The 16,304-nt window shown below is 38.6% G+C and overlaps 1 protein-coding gene across 1 annotated transcript in view; it reads left to right on the forward strand.

Annotated features, from left to right (window-relative positions):
• Positions 1 to 2,723: 2,723 nt before the first annotated feature.
• SCIN (scinderin) overlaps positions 2,724 to 16,304 on the forward strand; it is an 82,816-nt gene continuing 69,235 nt past the window's right edge. The window contains exons 1-3 of the mRNA XM_047694891.1: positions 2,724 to 3,016; positions 9,654 to 9,808; positions 15,323 to 15,484. Of these exons, the coding sequence (XP_047550847.1) occupies positions 2,818 to 3,016; positions 9,654 to 9,808; positions 15,323 to 15,484 (516 nt within the window). The 5' untranslated portion in view covers positions 2,724 to 2,817. The remainder of the gene's footprint in view (positions 3,017 to 9,653; positions 9,809 to 15,322; positions 15,485 to 16,304) is intronic.

Raw genomic sequence — 16,304 nt, forward strand, 5'->3', positions numbered from 1 at the left:
TTTTTGTTGCACCCCTAAATTTTGCATCCCAAGCAGGTGCTACATTTGTCTTACCCTAGTCTTGGCCTAAGAAAGAGGAAATTCCACTTATCTGTACCAAAGTTCTTTTTTATTTCTTTACTAAAAAGAAATTATTCCCTTTTATTTTTTATTTCCTCATTAAAAGGAATTCCTTCACTAGCAGGAAAGAAATTATTACTAAAACTGAAACTGAACTTAAGTGATACTCTGATCTTAAGTTATCTTGTGTCCAGACCACCAGTTCTCATAATTTTTCACAAGAAGAAAGAAGAGAATGAACAATTTCTCCTTTACAGATAAGGAAACCAAGACATATAATGACTCAGTGACAAAGTTAAAACTAAACTTGGTGCTACATGAGACATACTAGATCAGAAGATTCTCTGAGGATAAACTGGAAGAAACAAAAATATGAAGTCTATTTATGTGAGCAAATCTTAACTAAATAATTGGACTGAAAGAATGACTTTTGGTAAACAGCATGTGCTTCCTAATGAGACATAGTGGCCTTTGTGAATTCCTCCTCAGCCATTTACAGTTGGGCAACCTTTGACAAGTTCCAGAGCCTTACTCAGTTTTCTCATCTATAAAATGACCCTCATTATACCTACCTTTTATTGTTCTGGTTAGGAGGGGGGAAAAAAGAGAATATAGCTAATGATATTTATCAATCAGCATCTCAACCTATAAGCATATGATACTCACAAAATAGGAAATTGCCAGAAGTTTGGGGGGTTTTGTTTTGTTTTAGTAGGCAATACATAGAAGTAGAGGGACAGAAAAACCAAGAAGGATAATGCACCTGGTTGCTGGAAACTAAAAAGAGAGAAAAAGCGACATAGAGTTACAGTGACTTTTGGTAGAAGGGACCATGTCAAATATTCTGACCTCACTCTTCTATCCCCTTTGATTTCCAACCAACCCCTAAGCTTGAGGTTATCAAAGACTAGTTGCTTTAGTCCATGCAAGTCAGCCCTGAGGGAAGACTGCAGGCTGCAGAACGGTGAAGGTACCTAGAGGAGCAACAGAAAGCTGACTGCCACAAAAATAATAGCTTTTGATGACTGAGCATTTTCTCTGTAACAGATGCATGCTTTACTGTGTCATCTCATTTCATCCAAATAACAATCTTTATGGTAAATACTACTGTTTTCCCATTTTTTAGATGAGGAGCCTGAGACTTACTATGATTTGCTAACTTGCCAAAAACCTCAGAACCAAGAGATGGAGGCAGGAATTGATGTGCGATAGCCCATCACTGCAGAACAATAAATTGTAGTGACTGGTTTCATAATTATCATCACCATCCATTTAATTCCAACCCCTCCAGCAATTATATTTCTAGGAATTTAACTCAGTTATAATAATGGATGTGTATAAAGAAGTATGTTCAAAATGTTGTTTACAACATCGTATTAGCAAAAGACAGAAAAAAATGTAAATGTCCATGAACTTGGACAGTTTAAATAAGCTACAGTACATTTATAAGATGATATTTCTGTTTACCACAGTACCAAAAAAGGCAGCTCTAGGAGCACTGTGTAATAATATATATTGATAAATTCTTTAAGAACAGTGTTATAATGCCATTTATATTAGAATATAGAAATATTACCTATATTCTTGTAGCTAGAAGAGTATTTTTTGGAAAAATACATAAGAAACTGGTAACTTAGCTGCCTCTGGGGAAAGCAATTGGGTAGCAGGTGAAATTAAGTTAATTTTTTTATTTCACAACTTTGTACTTTTGTACATTTTTCTCCTGTAGTCATGTAATACCTACATAAAAATTAAATTAATTAAGGAAAAATTGAATTGTACATGATTAGGGACCTTCTGGGGACTTTTGTAATTTGGGAAATAGTGAAAGAAAATGCACATGCATAAAAATCAGTTTTCTTAAATCTTCAGATCCTGGGCGATTTGCTTTTTCAATAACAAAATCCTTTGCCATACCAGCTGTGGTTAAAAGAACGCAAAATAAGGAGTAAACATCAACATGTATGATACAGTGCTGCAAAAGCAAAAACTGTAAGGTAAATGATGAGAAATCGGCCTGTTGAAGCCAGGTACCAGCTAACTCACAAGGCAAACTGCGCATAATACCGCACAGCCAAAGGCAGCAGGTGGCAGAGCTTTAACACAGCTCCTGAACCCCCGGGGATTTACAAGAGCTGTGTCCCCTGCACAGGACCATCAGCCTTCCAGCTCTTCATTCTTTCCAAGAAAGCTGACATTTTTGTTTTTTACGGCATTTTCAAATCAGAACGATCAAGACAGAAATTTTGGCTATCAGGAATGGAGAGACTGGCCAATGAAATGAAGGAGTTCGTGATGAAGATGACTGTTGCCTGGACAGACTTTTTCTTTTTTTTCTTTTTTTTAAAGAAGAATGCGCCCACTGGAATTTAAATTGTTGATCTCCTCCATGTGTTACCAGAAAGAAATGTCCTTCCTTAGACCAGTAGGCATTTTCAGGAATTTCTTTAAATTCCCTCCACATCTCTGGATTTCTGAGATTCTGATTCTCCTGCTAACTCGGAGTAGGGCGCAGGAGTTCGGTACTAGGCGCAGCAATGAGAATGGGAAGGGATCCCCTACTCCCGGAGTGACTGGGGCTCGGGCACTTAGCCCCTCCTTCTTCCGAGCCCCGCCTTCTTCCGAGCCCCGCCTCCCCGCAGGGCGCATCCTATAAAACCGCAGCCAACAGGGTCCCTACTGCAGGTCTCGGATTAGTCCGACTTCCAGATTGACTGGATCGCACGCCCCTTTGCCGGAGCAGAGCCTGTCCGAGCCATGTCCCAGGGGCTGTACCACGAGGAGTTCGCCGGAGCTGGCAAGCAGGCGGGGCTGCAGGTCTGGCGGGTCGAGAAGCTCGAGCTCGTGCCGGTGCCCCAGAGCGCTTACGGAGACTTCTACGTCGGGGATGCCTACTTGGTGCTGCACACGGCCAAGGCGGGCCAGAGCTTCACCTACCGCCTGCACTTCTGGCTGGGTAAGGGAGCGCAGGCAGCGGGACCCCGACGCGCTCAGGTCGGGGAGGGGCGAGGCCGCAGGAGGCTGAGACTGGCAGGCTGGAGGTGCGGGTGGGGTCGGGGGAGAGGGGAACCGCAAACGGGAAAGGCCTGGGGACCTGTCGCGTCCGTCGTGTCCCCTCCGGGTGGCCGTCTTTGGGAAGGCCGCCTTCCCCACGCCAGAGTCCGCTGTTGCAAACACCGCTGCAAACGCGGGGCGCAGAGCTGTCAGGAGCCAGTCTTACCCCGCAGGCTTTGACCTCTGTTAGGGCGGTCTCATGGCCTTGGAGGCTGGTTTCTTTAGCTTCTGTCCCTTGCACCTTCCAGTTGGAAACCCCGCTCCTGCCCAGGGCCGCTGCTTAGCGCACCCTGGCTCTGGCCAAGTCCCGCTCACCTTCGACAAGTTCAGTCCTGATCTCCCTGTCAGGGAGGAGATGAAGTCAAACAAGTTTGTAGGCATCCTCCGCAGCTGGCGAGAAGTACTCCCCCACCCCATACACACCCCCGCCGCCCTTTTCTCTGGTTAATTTTTTTTTTTTTTTTTTTTTTTTTTTTTTTGCCCTTGGGCCCCAGCTTATATCTCTCCACACATTGAGGCAATTAATGCGCTGGGCGACTTTAAATCAGAATCCACTTGCTCCACACTGTTCACACAGCCGGCTAACAGAAATTCCTGCTGGTCAGGATGTTGGCGACCCTGGATGGAAAAGAGAAAAAAAAAAAATACAGATCTTGTTAATATAAATAAATAGCTTTATATGGCTTATGTATTATTTAAATGAGTTGCTTTATTCTAGTAGTTATTTTTATTATTACTACTTCTCTATTTGAACAAGGACACAGTGTAAAACAAAACAGCTTCTCCAGCAGTAGTAATTATTTTGGGCTGCACTTGCACCAGGTTGTCAGAATACTGGGCCTTGTGTGTTCTACTTTTCCACCTTCTACTTTTACTCATCAACATCCTGAATGTCCAGCCTCTCCCTGTAAGATCCTGCGCCAGTGGGCACACCCGGTCTAACAACGTGCTGATTATCCGAGACCTACGGCCTTCTTTTCAAACTGTTTGCCTCTCCTGGACTTCGAGTTTGTTATTTTTAGCTTTATTCCTGAGCCTGAGGGGAGACCACACAAAACCACACACACATATATATATATGCATTTGGAAGTCCTTGAAACGCCATCATTTTTATTTCTAACTTTGAAGATTTTAAGAAATGAGATGGCAGAAACCATTAAGAAGGGTTGTTCTCAATAGTGGTGAATACCTGAAAGAGACACTCCCAGTGAGAAATACAAAGAGGGAGATGGATCGTTTTTATTATAGCATTTGAAGTTAAAATTTTGTGCTTGCTTGACCAAACTCAAGCAGAGTTCAAACACATTTTGGTTTCCCAGTGTAGTGTCACTATTCCTATAATAAATAGTGATCTATTTACATTTTATACCAGAAATCACTGAAACCTTAATATAAAACCATGTTCATGAATGAATGATGCCAGATAGAATAGTAATGTCATCTTGGTCTTTCTATTTGGAACTTGGATCTAGAATGAATAAAAGTGTCTGAAATGCCACATTTGTAATTTTGGTGAATTAAGAAGTGAAGGCACTGCATATCTTGTTGTAGACACAGTTAAGTTTGTCAGAGGACTGCAAGAGGCTTTGAACACAGTTTGTGGGTTTTGTTTGTTTTTGGGGGTTGGTTATTCTGTAGGTTCTTTCTTACACTCTTTAATTTTTTTTTTTTTTATGGTTTACAGATGCACATTAACTCCATTATTCATTTAGTGCTCACCAGTTTGAAAACTGTGATAGGAAATGCTTTGGGCAGAAACACTTCATGCTTTTAAAGGTCTCCTAAAACTGAACTTAATAGTGTGTTAATTAATAAGTTAATTCATTCAATAGTTATTCAATGTGCCCAGCATTGTGTAAGGCATTTTTGCATGTGAATAATTTATGGACTTTCTCTGAAAGTTTATAATCTCAAAGATACAATAAGACCAGTGATATAACACAGGTAGAACAGCTAAACGCTGTGAAAGACACAGTGTTTGTAGTTATGGGGAAGCAGGGAAGGAGAGAAGCTTTGACAGAAAAGAGGAAAATGATAGTAATTGGAAGGATTTTGTCCAAGAGAGAATCATGGGGAGCATGGAAAAGTTCAGAGTAAAATGGTCCACTTGGCCTTTAGGTGGAATTGTTCGGCAGCTCTTCCTACTTTAGTTCCCTGAAGCAAGCTGGATTTCATCCAAAATCTTCTACCCTAAGACCTATATTTGGATGAGTTCATGAGAACTAATCAGAGAGGCAGATTGAGGAAAAGTTCCAAGAGGGAGAGCTGAAAGTTTAGGGGGAAAGGAAGTCAACTAAAGGAAATCAGTTGGAAGGAAGATGGAAGGAAATGAAGTTAGACTCAGATCGGGTTGGAGAAGTACCTGGATGAAAATCAAGACACAGGTCATGTAAGAGGAGGAAAGGGGAAGCAAGAAGAAGCAGGACAGAAAATAGAAGAGAGGAAGAGTCCTCTTTCCTGCCCTCTCTCTCAGAAGCTTTCTATGATACCCTTGCTTATCTCAGATTAGTTCCTTTTACTATTTTTTCCTTTATTTATTTTACAAAGTAAGAATTTGTTGCATATAACTTAAAAGGTGTTGCACTGGTCCTTCCATAAAAGCCATTTCAGTTCTGTACCGAGCAGTTTAGATGTACCCACTTTTGCTTCTCGTTACTTAGAGCCTCCTGTCTCTGAGCACAGCTGGAGGATAAAGGTACTCAGTTACATCCTGGACGTAAGCTACAAACACCCTCCCTCCTCATCTCTCTTTTCCAGTTTTAAATTTTACGTAAATGTATTTGAGAGCAGTAAACATTTGTGGTATATCTAGTCTGTGCTAGGTTCTATGCAAGACACTGGGAATCCAAAGAATTGGGTTACAATATACAGTGTACAATTCAAGGAACTTATAGTATATAAATAGGGCTGCTGAGGACGCTGAGAATTTGGATTTTTATACATTGCTTGGGGGAGAATATAAAGTGGTACAAACATTATGAAGAAGAGTTTGACAGTTTTTTTTACAAAACTAAACTTGCAACTACCATATGACCCAGCAGTTGCATTCATGGGCATTTATTCCAGAGAAACGAAAATTTATATTCATGTAAAATCTTATACATGTCCATAGGAGCCTTATCTGAATAAGTGAAAACTTGATTTGGTCTGGATATCCTTCCATAAGTGACTGATTAATCAAGTTGTGGCATATCTGTAACAGAGAATATTACTCAGCAAGAAAAAGGAACAAACTATTGATGCATAACTCAGATGAATCCCCAGTAAATTATTCTGAGTGAAAAAGACCAATGCCAAAAGGTTTCATACTGTATGATCCCATTTATATAACATTTTTAAATAACAAGTTTAGACTTGTTGTTATCAGAGGTTAAGGATGGGGTGGGGAGGGGGAGATGGGGGTAGTTATAAAAAAGCAATGTAAGGGATTTTTTGATGATATAACTATATAGTATCTTGACTGGGATAATGAGTTTACAGGTGATTTAGAGAACTAACTGCACATTGATGAGTACAAGGAAAATTGGGGAAATATGAGAAATGTAAGTGGATTGTGTCAGTGTCAATATACTGGTTTTTGCATTCTGTGCTGTACTGTGCATTCATGCTCCTGCTTTAGTATATTGTGGTATACCAGACTGTACTCAAGTTTGAAAAATGTGATCATTGGAGGAAATTTGGTTCATCAATCTATGTTCCTCCTCCTACCAATACAACTCTGTGTTAATTACTGTACCTGTATAGTAAACCTTAGTATCAGATAGAGTTATTCCTCTGATCTTATTTTTCTTTATCAAGATGTTTTAACTCTCTCAGGGACTGTGCCTTTTCATATAAATTTTACAATAAACAAATAACCCATAATAAACCTTCCTATGATTTTTATAGGAATAGTGTTAAACTTGTGGATCAACTTGGGAAAAATTGACATCTTTATTATATTGGGTCTTAGAGTCCATGAGCATTATGTCTTTTTTTTTTGAACACTGTGTCTTTATATTTATTAAGGTCTTTGCTTTTTTTTTCATTAACATTATACAACTTTTAGCATGTACCTCATGTTCCTGTCATCATATCCTCAAAACAATTTTAGGAAGTTTGCCACATATGTACAAATATAATGTAAAGCAACAAAATATAACATAACACAAAAGAACATATCATAACTTGAAAGACATTAGTAAAAGACATCAGAAAAGGGAAAATGAATGAGGTCATAAGCAGAATTCATAGAGCAAGTGCATTTGTTTCTGAACATTGCTCAATTGCATCATGATATTGAATTGCATTCTAGTTTTCACATTCAAAAGCTGGTATTGACTTCTTTAGGATCTTTCAACTTCTTTAGAACAGGATTCTAGCTTATTCATACTGATATTCCTTAGTCCAGCTCAGTACACAAGCATCAAAAGATGATAGCATAATGTAATTAACTTAATTACAGTTCACTCATTAATTGCATGCCTGTCCATTTACATCCATCTAAAGAAATCTGCATTTCAACTTGTGCTCAAGTAAGAATGTTTATGTCAAACACATTATGCTTAATGCTTTTGATATTAATCTTGATTTAAAGTTCCCTCTTAAAACATCTCTGTGCAAATCTACATCTGTATCCTTATTCGTATTTTCATTTATGGATGGGAAAGCGGGCAGAATGGCATTAGGTTTCTTTCATACTGCAAAGTTGTATAGGCCTTTTTTTTTTTCCTTTGACCACAACAAGTTTACAAAATTGATACTATGTCAAATACTCCTACAGCTAGTGGATTTTTTTTTTCCTGAGACGATAAATTGCTACACAGGCTCTCTTTGAGAGTAAGGGAGGAATGTAAAGAAAGCCAATTCTTTCATTAATATAGCTGTTTCCCTTTCTTCAGCTTTGGTTAATGCTCTCAGTTGGAGTTTCCTGTGAACTGTAGTTTTATTACGGCTTCTAAATTTTCTACATCAGTTAACTCATGGAAGAAAATAGCATAACCTAATCACCACAACATGTTACTGCTGATGAGAGTCTGAGTATTAAAAAACTATTGATTCGTGTTGTAGTTTCTAAGAACCTGTGCTCCAGAATCACAGAAACCTGCCTCTGTGTCATGTTCTACCAAAGGTCAACTTTATGAAGTTACTTGGCCTGTCAAAGCCTTTACTGCTTCTATTGTAGATGGTAGAAAATATTTTTGCTGCATGCGTTTGCTTGAAGATTAAATGAGATTATCCATGTAAACCACTAGCACAGTGTCTGGCCCATATCAAGGATATTATAAATGTATAAATGTTGGCTGTTATTTTTTCTAGAATAATTTAAGATCTTTACACAACTCAGATGTAGTAAGGGTTTTGAAGTGTGCTTTCTAAAATTTGAGTTTCCTTCAGGGCTGCTCAGATCACTATGTATGCAGAAGATGCCAGTTCTGGAGGATTGCTTTTTTTTTACCTAAGTGAGGTTGCCTGGATTGGATTTATACTAGAATTGTGAAAATTAAATGTGTGTTGTGTGTTAAATTCTTGGGTTAATAATACCTACATTCACATTCAACGGATGTTAGCATCTTTCTCTTACCCTCCCTTTCCACTTAGAGAATGTTATCTTACACCCAATAAGCTAATGAAGTGAGGGCACTAAGACTTAAAAATAGGGATAAGGTCAAGTGATATTCATTTTCCCATTCTAAAAACCACTTGCTTTTCTAAAGCTATTTATCTGTGGCCTGTGATGTTCATATTCCTTACATGTATTAACATATTAGCAGACTGTTGCTAATAAAGGCTAAAACAATTGAAAAACATTTTCATAGTCTGCTCTTTTTAGCAAATGAATCTGCATCCTACTAGACTATAGTGCTATATCTTCTTGAACATACAGACATCAGTGTTGTGTGTGTGTGTGTTTTTAAAAAAGATTTATTTATTTATTTATTTTAGAGAGAGACAGAAGGAGGGAGAGGGATGGTCCCAAGCAGACTCTGCATGGAATATGGAGCCGAACATGGGGTTCCATCCCATGACCCTGAAATCACGACCTGAGCTGAAACCAAGAGTCGGATGCTTAACCCACTGCACCACCCAGGCGCCCCCAGCGGTGCTTCTTTTAAACAGTTTTTTAAAAGAATTGAAAAGCAAGGGGCACCTGAGTGGCTCAGTGGGTTAAAGCCTCTGCCTTCAGCTCAGGTCATGATCCCAGGGTCCTGGGATCAAGCCCCACATCAGGCTCTCTGCTCAGCGGGGAGCCTGCTTCCTCTTCTCTCTCTCTGCCCGCCTCTCTGCCTACTTGTGATCTCTGTCAAAGAAATAAATAAATAATCTTAAAAAAAAAGAATTGAAAAATAAGAACAAAACAATTCTTATAACTATTAACAAAATAATATTTTATATTACAACATTTCTGTCGCAAGATTGTTCTGCTGAAACGATCTATTGTGTTGATGTATATATAATTTAAGAAATTCAAAGAAAATTTCGGAGCTTTTCATATCAAAAATTCTGCCTTAGTCGTTTTCCTTGCTTGATAAATGAAGTGCTGTCTTTTGCTGTTTCAGGAAAGGAGTGTACTCAGGATGAAAGCACAGCGGCTGCCATCTTTACTGTTCAGATGGATGACTATTTGGGTGGCAAGCCAGTGCAGAGTAGAGAACTTCAAGGCTATGAATCTACTGACTTTGTTGGCTATTTCAAAGGAGGTCTGAAATACAAGGTATTGCATTTGAACTATTTCCATTATGACGCCCTTTTTCTTCCTATCCATCCACACCTCACGTCTTCAGAGAAGGAAAGTTCATTGAGGACCGGGTTTTTTGTTTGTTTTTGTTTCAATCTGTTTTGTATACTGATGATACCAGAACCTGCTGGATACATAGTAGGTGCTCAATATGTGTTTATGGAACATGGATGTAATATGTGAAACGTTCTGGATTGATTTCATTTAATAGGTTAATTTTTGATAAAGTTAAGAGCTTTCAGTAATGTTGTCACAAGAAAGCCCTTTAAATTTTTGTGGAATTCTTTCAATAATTAAATATTGGCAACTTGGGGATTCGCAATTTTTGTTAATGCCATTCTAGAGAACTTCTGAAGTTGCTCAGATGACCCAAGACTTGGGAATTTCAATTGTTCTAGAATATCGTGATGCAATATTTGTAACAATTATAATTCCAGTTACTAGAAAAGACTGTACACATATCTTCCAAATCGTGTGGTTTGATCTTGGAAATGATGCAAATGAAGCAAACCATTGAGTTAAATATATGTGTGGTTCAGCCTCACCAAGTCAAATATACCTACACTGCTATACACACATGCACACAATTTATGTGTTTTGGCCTGAAACACTAATCATTAACCGGCTTTCCTTCTGGGAGAAAAAGAAATGAAAACAAGGTAAGTAGCTCCCTTCTTTGAAGGCAACCTTCAACGAAATATACTACCTTCTATGGTAATAGACGCTTTATGGGTCTATGACCCTTGTGGACTGGCCACCCTTCACGATCTCCCCTGCCTCCAAGAATGTTCAGTTACCATGTGAGAAATACCTCCCTTGACAAACTTTTCGGTAGCAATCCTTTTCAAAACCAGACATGCTCCAACGGGTCTTCTGCAGACTCCACCACCTTACCCTTTGAGCCTGTTAGCTTACTGAAGACCTAAGACCTCAGAGCTAAACTAGAATTCTGAATATATATTAAATCTATCTACTACAATGGTAGGGTTTATTTATACTTTTGCCTAATCAGAGCCTTAGTGAATATTTTGTGATGTCTGTTGAGATGAGGATAAACACTCATAAATCCCCTTCTCTCTTGAAGTGATTTTTTTTCACTCTAGGTTATAAACAACCCTAAATAGGAAATAATGTGTGACTTCTCATTTTATTTAATTCATGTGAGTTCCTACAGTTTATGTCAAATGATTCTCAAACTTCCTTTATGCCAATGAAACAACATTTTGAATAAGCTGGGTCTTATAGTTACTGAAAGCATGTAATAGGACATCATCCCGGTTATGAACCCATTTCTGTTCCATATGACTTGTTTACCTCAGGCAAGTATGTAAGCTTTCTGTCCTTAGTTTCCTCAAACATATAATGGATATAACAACAGTTTCCTCATATAGGTGTTGTAAGGATTAAGGATCAAATTAAATAATAAAATATGTATATAGTGCATATACAGTCAGTAGGAACTTGTGATATTATTAATCCTTCTGGCTATCAGTAGGACCTCTGAAATCAAACTTGCAGATATATATTTAAAAGTGAACATGAAAAAGCAATTTTACAGTTATAAAGTAATTATCTTCTAATTATCAAGATCAAAATCATTTAAAAATCAGCATTTTTTTGTAAGAGGATATTTGCAAATGAAGATCAAATTTATCAGCAAAAAAATCTGCTCACTGTTTTATCATTAGTGACATTGAGCAGATGACAATGTGTGCAGTTGCAAAATACTTGATAAGAAATGTGGAAGCAAAGATAATTTGCCACCCAGAATAGCAAAGACTATTTATTTAAAGATATTATTTGTTAATTTTGAGAGAGAAGTAGAGAAAGAGAGAGAATACAACTGGGGGGAGGGGCAGAAACAGAGGGAGAGAGAGAATCTCAACCAAACTCCATGTTGAGCTCAGAGCCTGACACCAGGCTCAATCTCATGACCCTGAGATCATGACCTGAGCTGAAATCAGGAGTCAGATGCTTAACCAACTAAGCTACCCAGCTACCCCAGAATGGCAAAAACTATTATGTTGTACTTAATTTCATACTTACAAGAATGTGCTAAGCACTTCATGTATATTATCTCATTTCATCTAAATAACACCGGTGGTGCAGTTTCTATCATTGTCACCTATTAAGATAAGTGAACAAAAGCTTTGAGAAATTATGTAACTTAACAAGGTCTAATAGTGGGTATGTGACTGGGTGACCACCTAACTTCAGTGCCTAAACTGGTAATCACTATACTATGACGCTCTCAGTATAAATAAATGTCTCAAATATCAAGGTGAATTGTTTTATTTAAGATTACTCTATGAGGGGCGCCTGGGTGGCTCAGTGGGTTAAGCCGCTGCCTTCGGCTCAGGTCATGATCTCAGGGTCCTGGGATCGAGTCCCGCATCGGGCTCTCTGCTCGGCAAGAGGCCTGCTTCCCTCTCTCTCTCTGCTTGCCTCTCTGTCTACTTGTGATCTCTCTCTGTCAAATAAATAAAAATAAAATCTTTAAAAAAAAAAAAAGATTACTCTATGAAACAGGGTATCGTGTCTGTTTGGGATGACACAATTTGACAAAGCCTACCATTACCAAGACAGCAACAGCCATATTAGGTTGCCGTGTTTAAGGTAAAGATTCAGCGAGGCAACATTAAGACCATCTTCTCATGTCTTTTAATTGACCCGAGGTTTCTTTTTATGAGGCTTTTTAGGCTGGGGGAGTTCTAGAGGAGTAATATTTACCACTACTTCCTTTTTTTTTTCTCTTTTTCTTTTTAAAGATCTTATTTGTTTACTTGTCAGAGAGAGAGAGAGTTGAAGCACACAAGCAGGGGGAACGGCAGGCAGAGGGAGAGGAAGAAGCAGGCTTCCCACGGAGCAGGGAGTCCGACTTGGGGTTCTATCCCAGGATCCTGAGGTAATGACCTGAGCCAAAGGCAGACACTTGACCAACTGAGCCACCCAGGTGTCCCTTACCACTACTTCCTTATATTAAATCTCTTTCCCAAGCTCAGTAAGACCTGGCTCTCAGCCATGATTGCAAATAGCAACTGTCAAACATCCATCAGCCAGCAAAACTGTGTTAATAGTGTCAATAATTTAAAGGATCATCCACTTTGCTTTCATTCTGCTGTGCAAAGGTAGAAAGAGACTGGGGGTTTCTAGGGTTAATTCAAACACTATTCCAGAAATACTTACTATGAAATACCAACATATATGAAACTTACAGTTTTTCTTTTTGCCTTTTTACATCAAATTTTATTAAGACAAAATTAATTTTTAAAATACTGTTAAAGAGGCACCTGGGTAATAAAATCTTAAAAAAAAAAAAAAAGGGGGGGCGCCTGGGTGGCTCAGTGGGTTAAGCCGCTGCCTTCGGCTCAGGTCATGATCTCAGGGTCCTGGGATCGAGTCCCACATCGGGCTCTCTGCTCAGCAAGAAGCCTGCTTCTCTCTCTCTCTCTCTCTCTGCCTTCCTCTCCGTCTACTTGTGATCTCTCTCTGTCAAAATAAATAAATAAAATCTTAAAAAAAAAAAAAAAGAGGCACCTGGGTGTCTCAGTGGGTTAAAGCCTCTGCCTTCGGCTCAGGTCATGATCCCAGGGTCCTGGAATCGAGCCCCGCATCGAGTTCTCTGCTCTGCAGGGAGCCTGCTTCCTCCTCTCTCTCTGCCTGCTTCTCTGCCTACTTGTGATCTCTGTCTGTCAAATAAATAAAATTTTAAAAAATACTGTTAAATGTTAAATATATCACTCTGTGATATATATATCACTATATGGCAGTAGCTTAAATGTTATATAAGTATCATCAGTCTGTTTTATATTTTGTAACTTTTTTCAGATCACAATGTTCTTACACTGTTTATCAGATCACAAGGTACTTATTTTTTTAAAAAGTGAAATGGCCGAAAACAGTAATATGTGTATGAAAACTTGTGTTTATTTTTATTGTATAATACTTTGTTTATTTATGGCAACCTTGATAAAATTATGGACTGAGAAATTATTATATATTTCATAAAATTTGTGGTTACAATTGTCCTGAAGTCAGCTTTAAGCTTATAGTAATAAAACCTTTCTATTTATGAAGGTCTTTTCCTGGAGAATGGTGGTAATTTAAAGTCAGTGGAAATTTCGGGACATCTGAGTGGCTGAGCTGGTTAAGTGTCTGCCTTCAACTCCGGTCGTGATGCCAGGGTCCTGGGATCGATTTCTGCATTGGGCTTCTTGCTCAGTGGGGAGCCTGCTTCTCCCTCTGCCTACCACTCCCATTGCTTGTGTGCTCTCTCTCTGACAAATAAGTAAATAACTTAAAAAAAAAATAAAGTCAGTGGAAATTTCAAACATGTGCTAATGATTACATAGGCAGCTTAATGTCTTTCTTTGGATTTATTATGTACATTTATGAATAAACTTTTTAAGAATATTTTATTTGTTTGAGAGAGAGAGCATGCACAGGGAGAGTAGCAGAGGGACAAGCAGACCCCACACTGAGCATGGAGCCCGATTTGGGGCTCAGTTTCATGACCCTAAGACCATGACCTGGGCTAAAAGGAAGAGTCATATGCTTAATCATTTTATAGGTTTCTTATACTGCTAATTTTCTTACCATATTAATATAGGAGGCTTTTGAGCAATAAAAGTGATTTGCTAACACTGCATCTTTATTATGCATGTTACCTCATAATTAATTGTGGAAATAAATAAAGATTATAATTTCTAACATTTAATTAAAGGAAAAAGTGAAAAGGTAAAAGCTGGTTTCAAAGAAGACAGGAAGATGTACTTGATATGGTTCATTATTTTCCTTAGTATTTTTTAAATTGCATATAGTTTTGTTTTGTTTTGTTTTGTTTTCGGATATGCAACCAAATTTAAGGTATAAATACTCGGGCCTGGCATAGAAAGAAAAAAAGAGAAAGGGAGAGAAAGAAAGAAGAGACAGAAATAAGGAAAACCAATTTTTATAATGTTAAAACAAAGATCATAAATGGTATCCACCCATCCCTGGCCAGGACTCAACTCCACTTCTGTGTCCTAACACTGTGTGGGACATGAGAATTTTGGGTGTGGCTAGTTCTCTCCTCACTTGCTCTTGTTAACTCTGACTCTCCTCTACTTTCCTGTCTTCTTTTTCCTAGAAATCTTGTCTGCCTCTCACTTAACTGGTTTTAGAATCATTCGTTCCCAAAGAACACAAGCTACTGCTTCTTTTCATTTATGTCACAGGTTTTATCCACTGAAGGTTCTTAGTAAATACTTTCGATGTAAATTGAATGACTAAAACAGGAAGGGCAAAGGCCTTAAAAGAAAAAAAAAAGTGTTGATTTTCCAAGGTATTCTCTTCTGCATACTTAATGTTTCACATGCCATTAGGTGGCTCTTTTGTCTTGGCCTGACAGGCAGTTTAGGCATGTACACTTGTGGTTTTATATGTTTTTGTATCTAGTTAGAAACCTCATCTGTTTTTGCTTTGTTTTCTGTCTAACCCCCCACTGACCAGGCTGGAGGCGTGGCATCTGGACTGAATCATGTTCTCACAAATGACTTGACCGCTAAGAGGCTCCTGCATGTGAAGGGTCGGAGAGTGGTCAGGGCTACGGAAGTTCCCCTTAGTTGGGACAGTTTCAACAAGGGCGACTGCTTCATCATTGACCTTGGCACAGTAAGTGTTACATACACAGGCAGACGTCTAAAGGAGAACGACTTGTCTTCAGATCAAATCAGACGTATGTGCTGGGGAAGATAATCCCGTTTTCTACCTATGGGGAAGAGGTCATGTTTATGTGAGAGGCAATCATATCATATGATGAATTGGCAAGTACTTAAATCATACAAAATGAGACTTCAAAGTTTTTATTCTCTTTGATAGGTTTAGAATGGAGTAGTGATTTAGTTCTTCCTACCATAGAACACACATTGAATCATTTTTAATATATCTACCCTTCTGTCTGAACAGAGCTTCCACTAATTATTTTTGTCCTTAATTGGGTGTGGGAAAACATTTTTTCAGGGGCAAATTAATTCTCCCAGAAAGCAAAGTTTCTAGGATTTCAGATGGAGATAGTGAGTCTAAACAGCCTGCCTGAGGAGATTTTAGGGGATATTTTGGGATATAGATCACACATATACTACACCATACTATTTCATACTTTTTAACTATTTTAGGATATTAAAAGACGAGTATGAATATCAAGTATCATCTTAATGGGATGGGCATTATCTGACTTAGGTTTTTATTTTTTCAGGATAAGAGGCCCCTCTAAGTTCAGGTATACTTATTAATAATTATTTTTTAAAGATTTTATTTATTTATTTTGAGAAAGAGAGGGAGAGAGTACAAGGGGGAGGGGCAGACAGAGAAGCAAACTCCCTGCTGAGCAGGGAGCTGGATACAGGGCTCCATCCCAGGACCCTGAGATCACGATGTGAGCTGAAGGCAGACGCTTAACCAACTGAGCCACCCAGGTACCCCGAATCATTAT

Source organism: Lutra lutra, chromosome 11 (genome assembly GCF_902655055.1).
Source record: "Lutra lutra chromosome 11, mLutLut1.2, whole genome shotgun sequence".
NCBI classification, from domain to species: domain Eukaryota; kingdom Metazoa; phylum Chordata; class Mammalia; order Carnivora; family Mustelidae; genus Lutra; species Lutra lutra.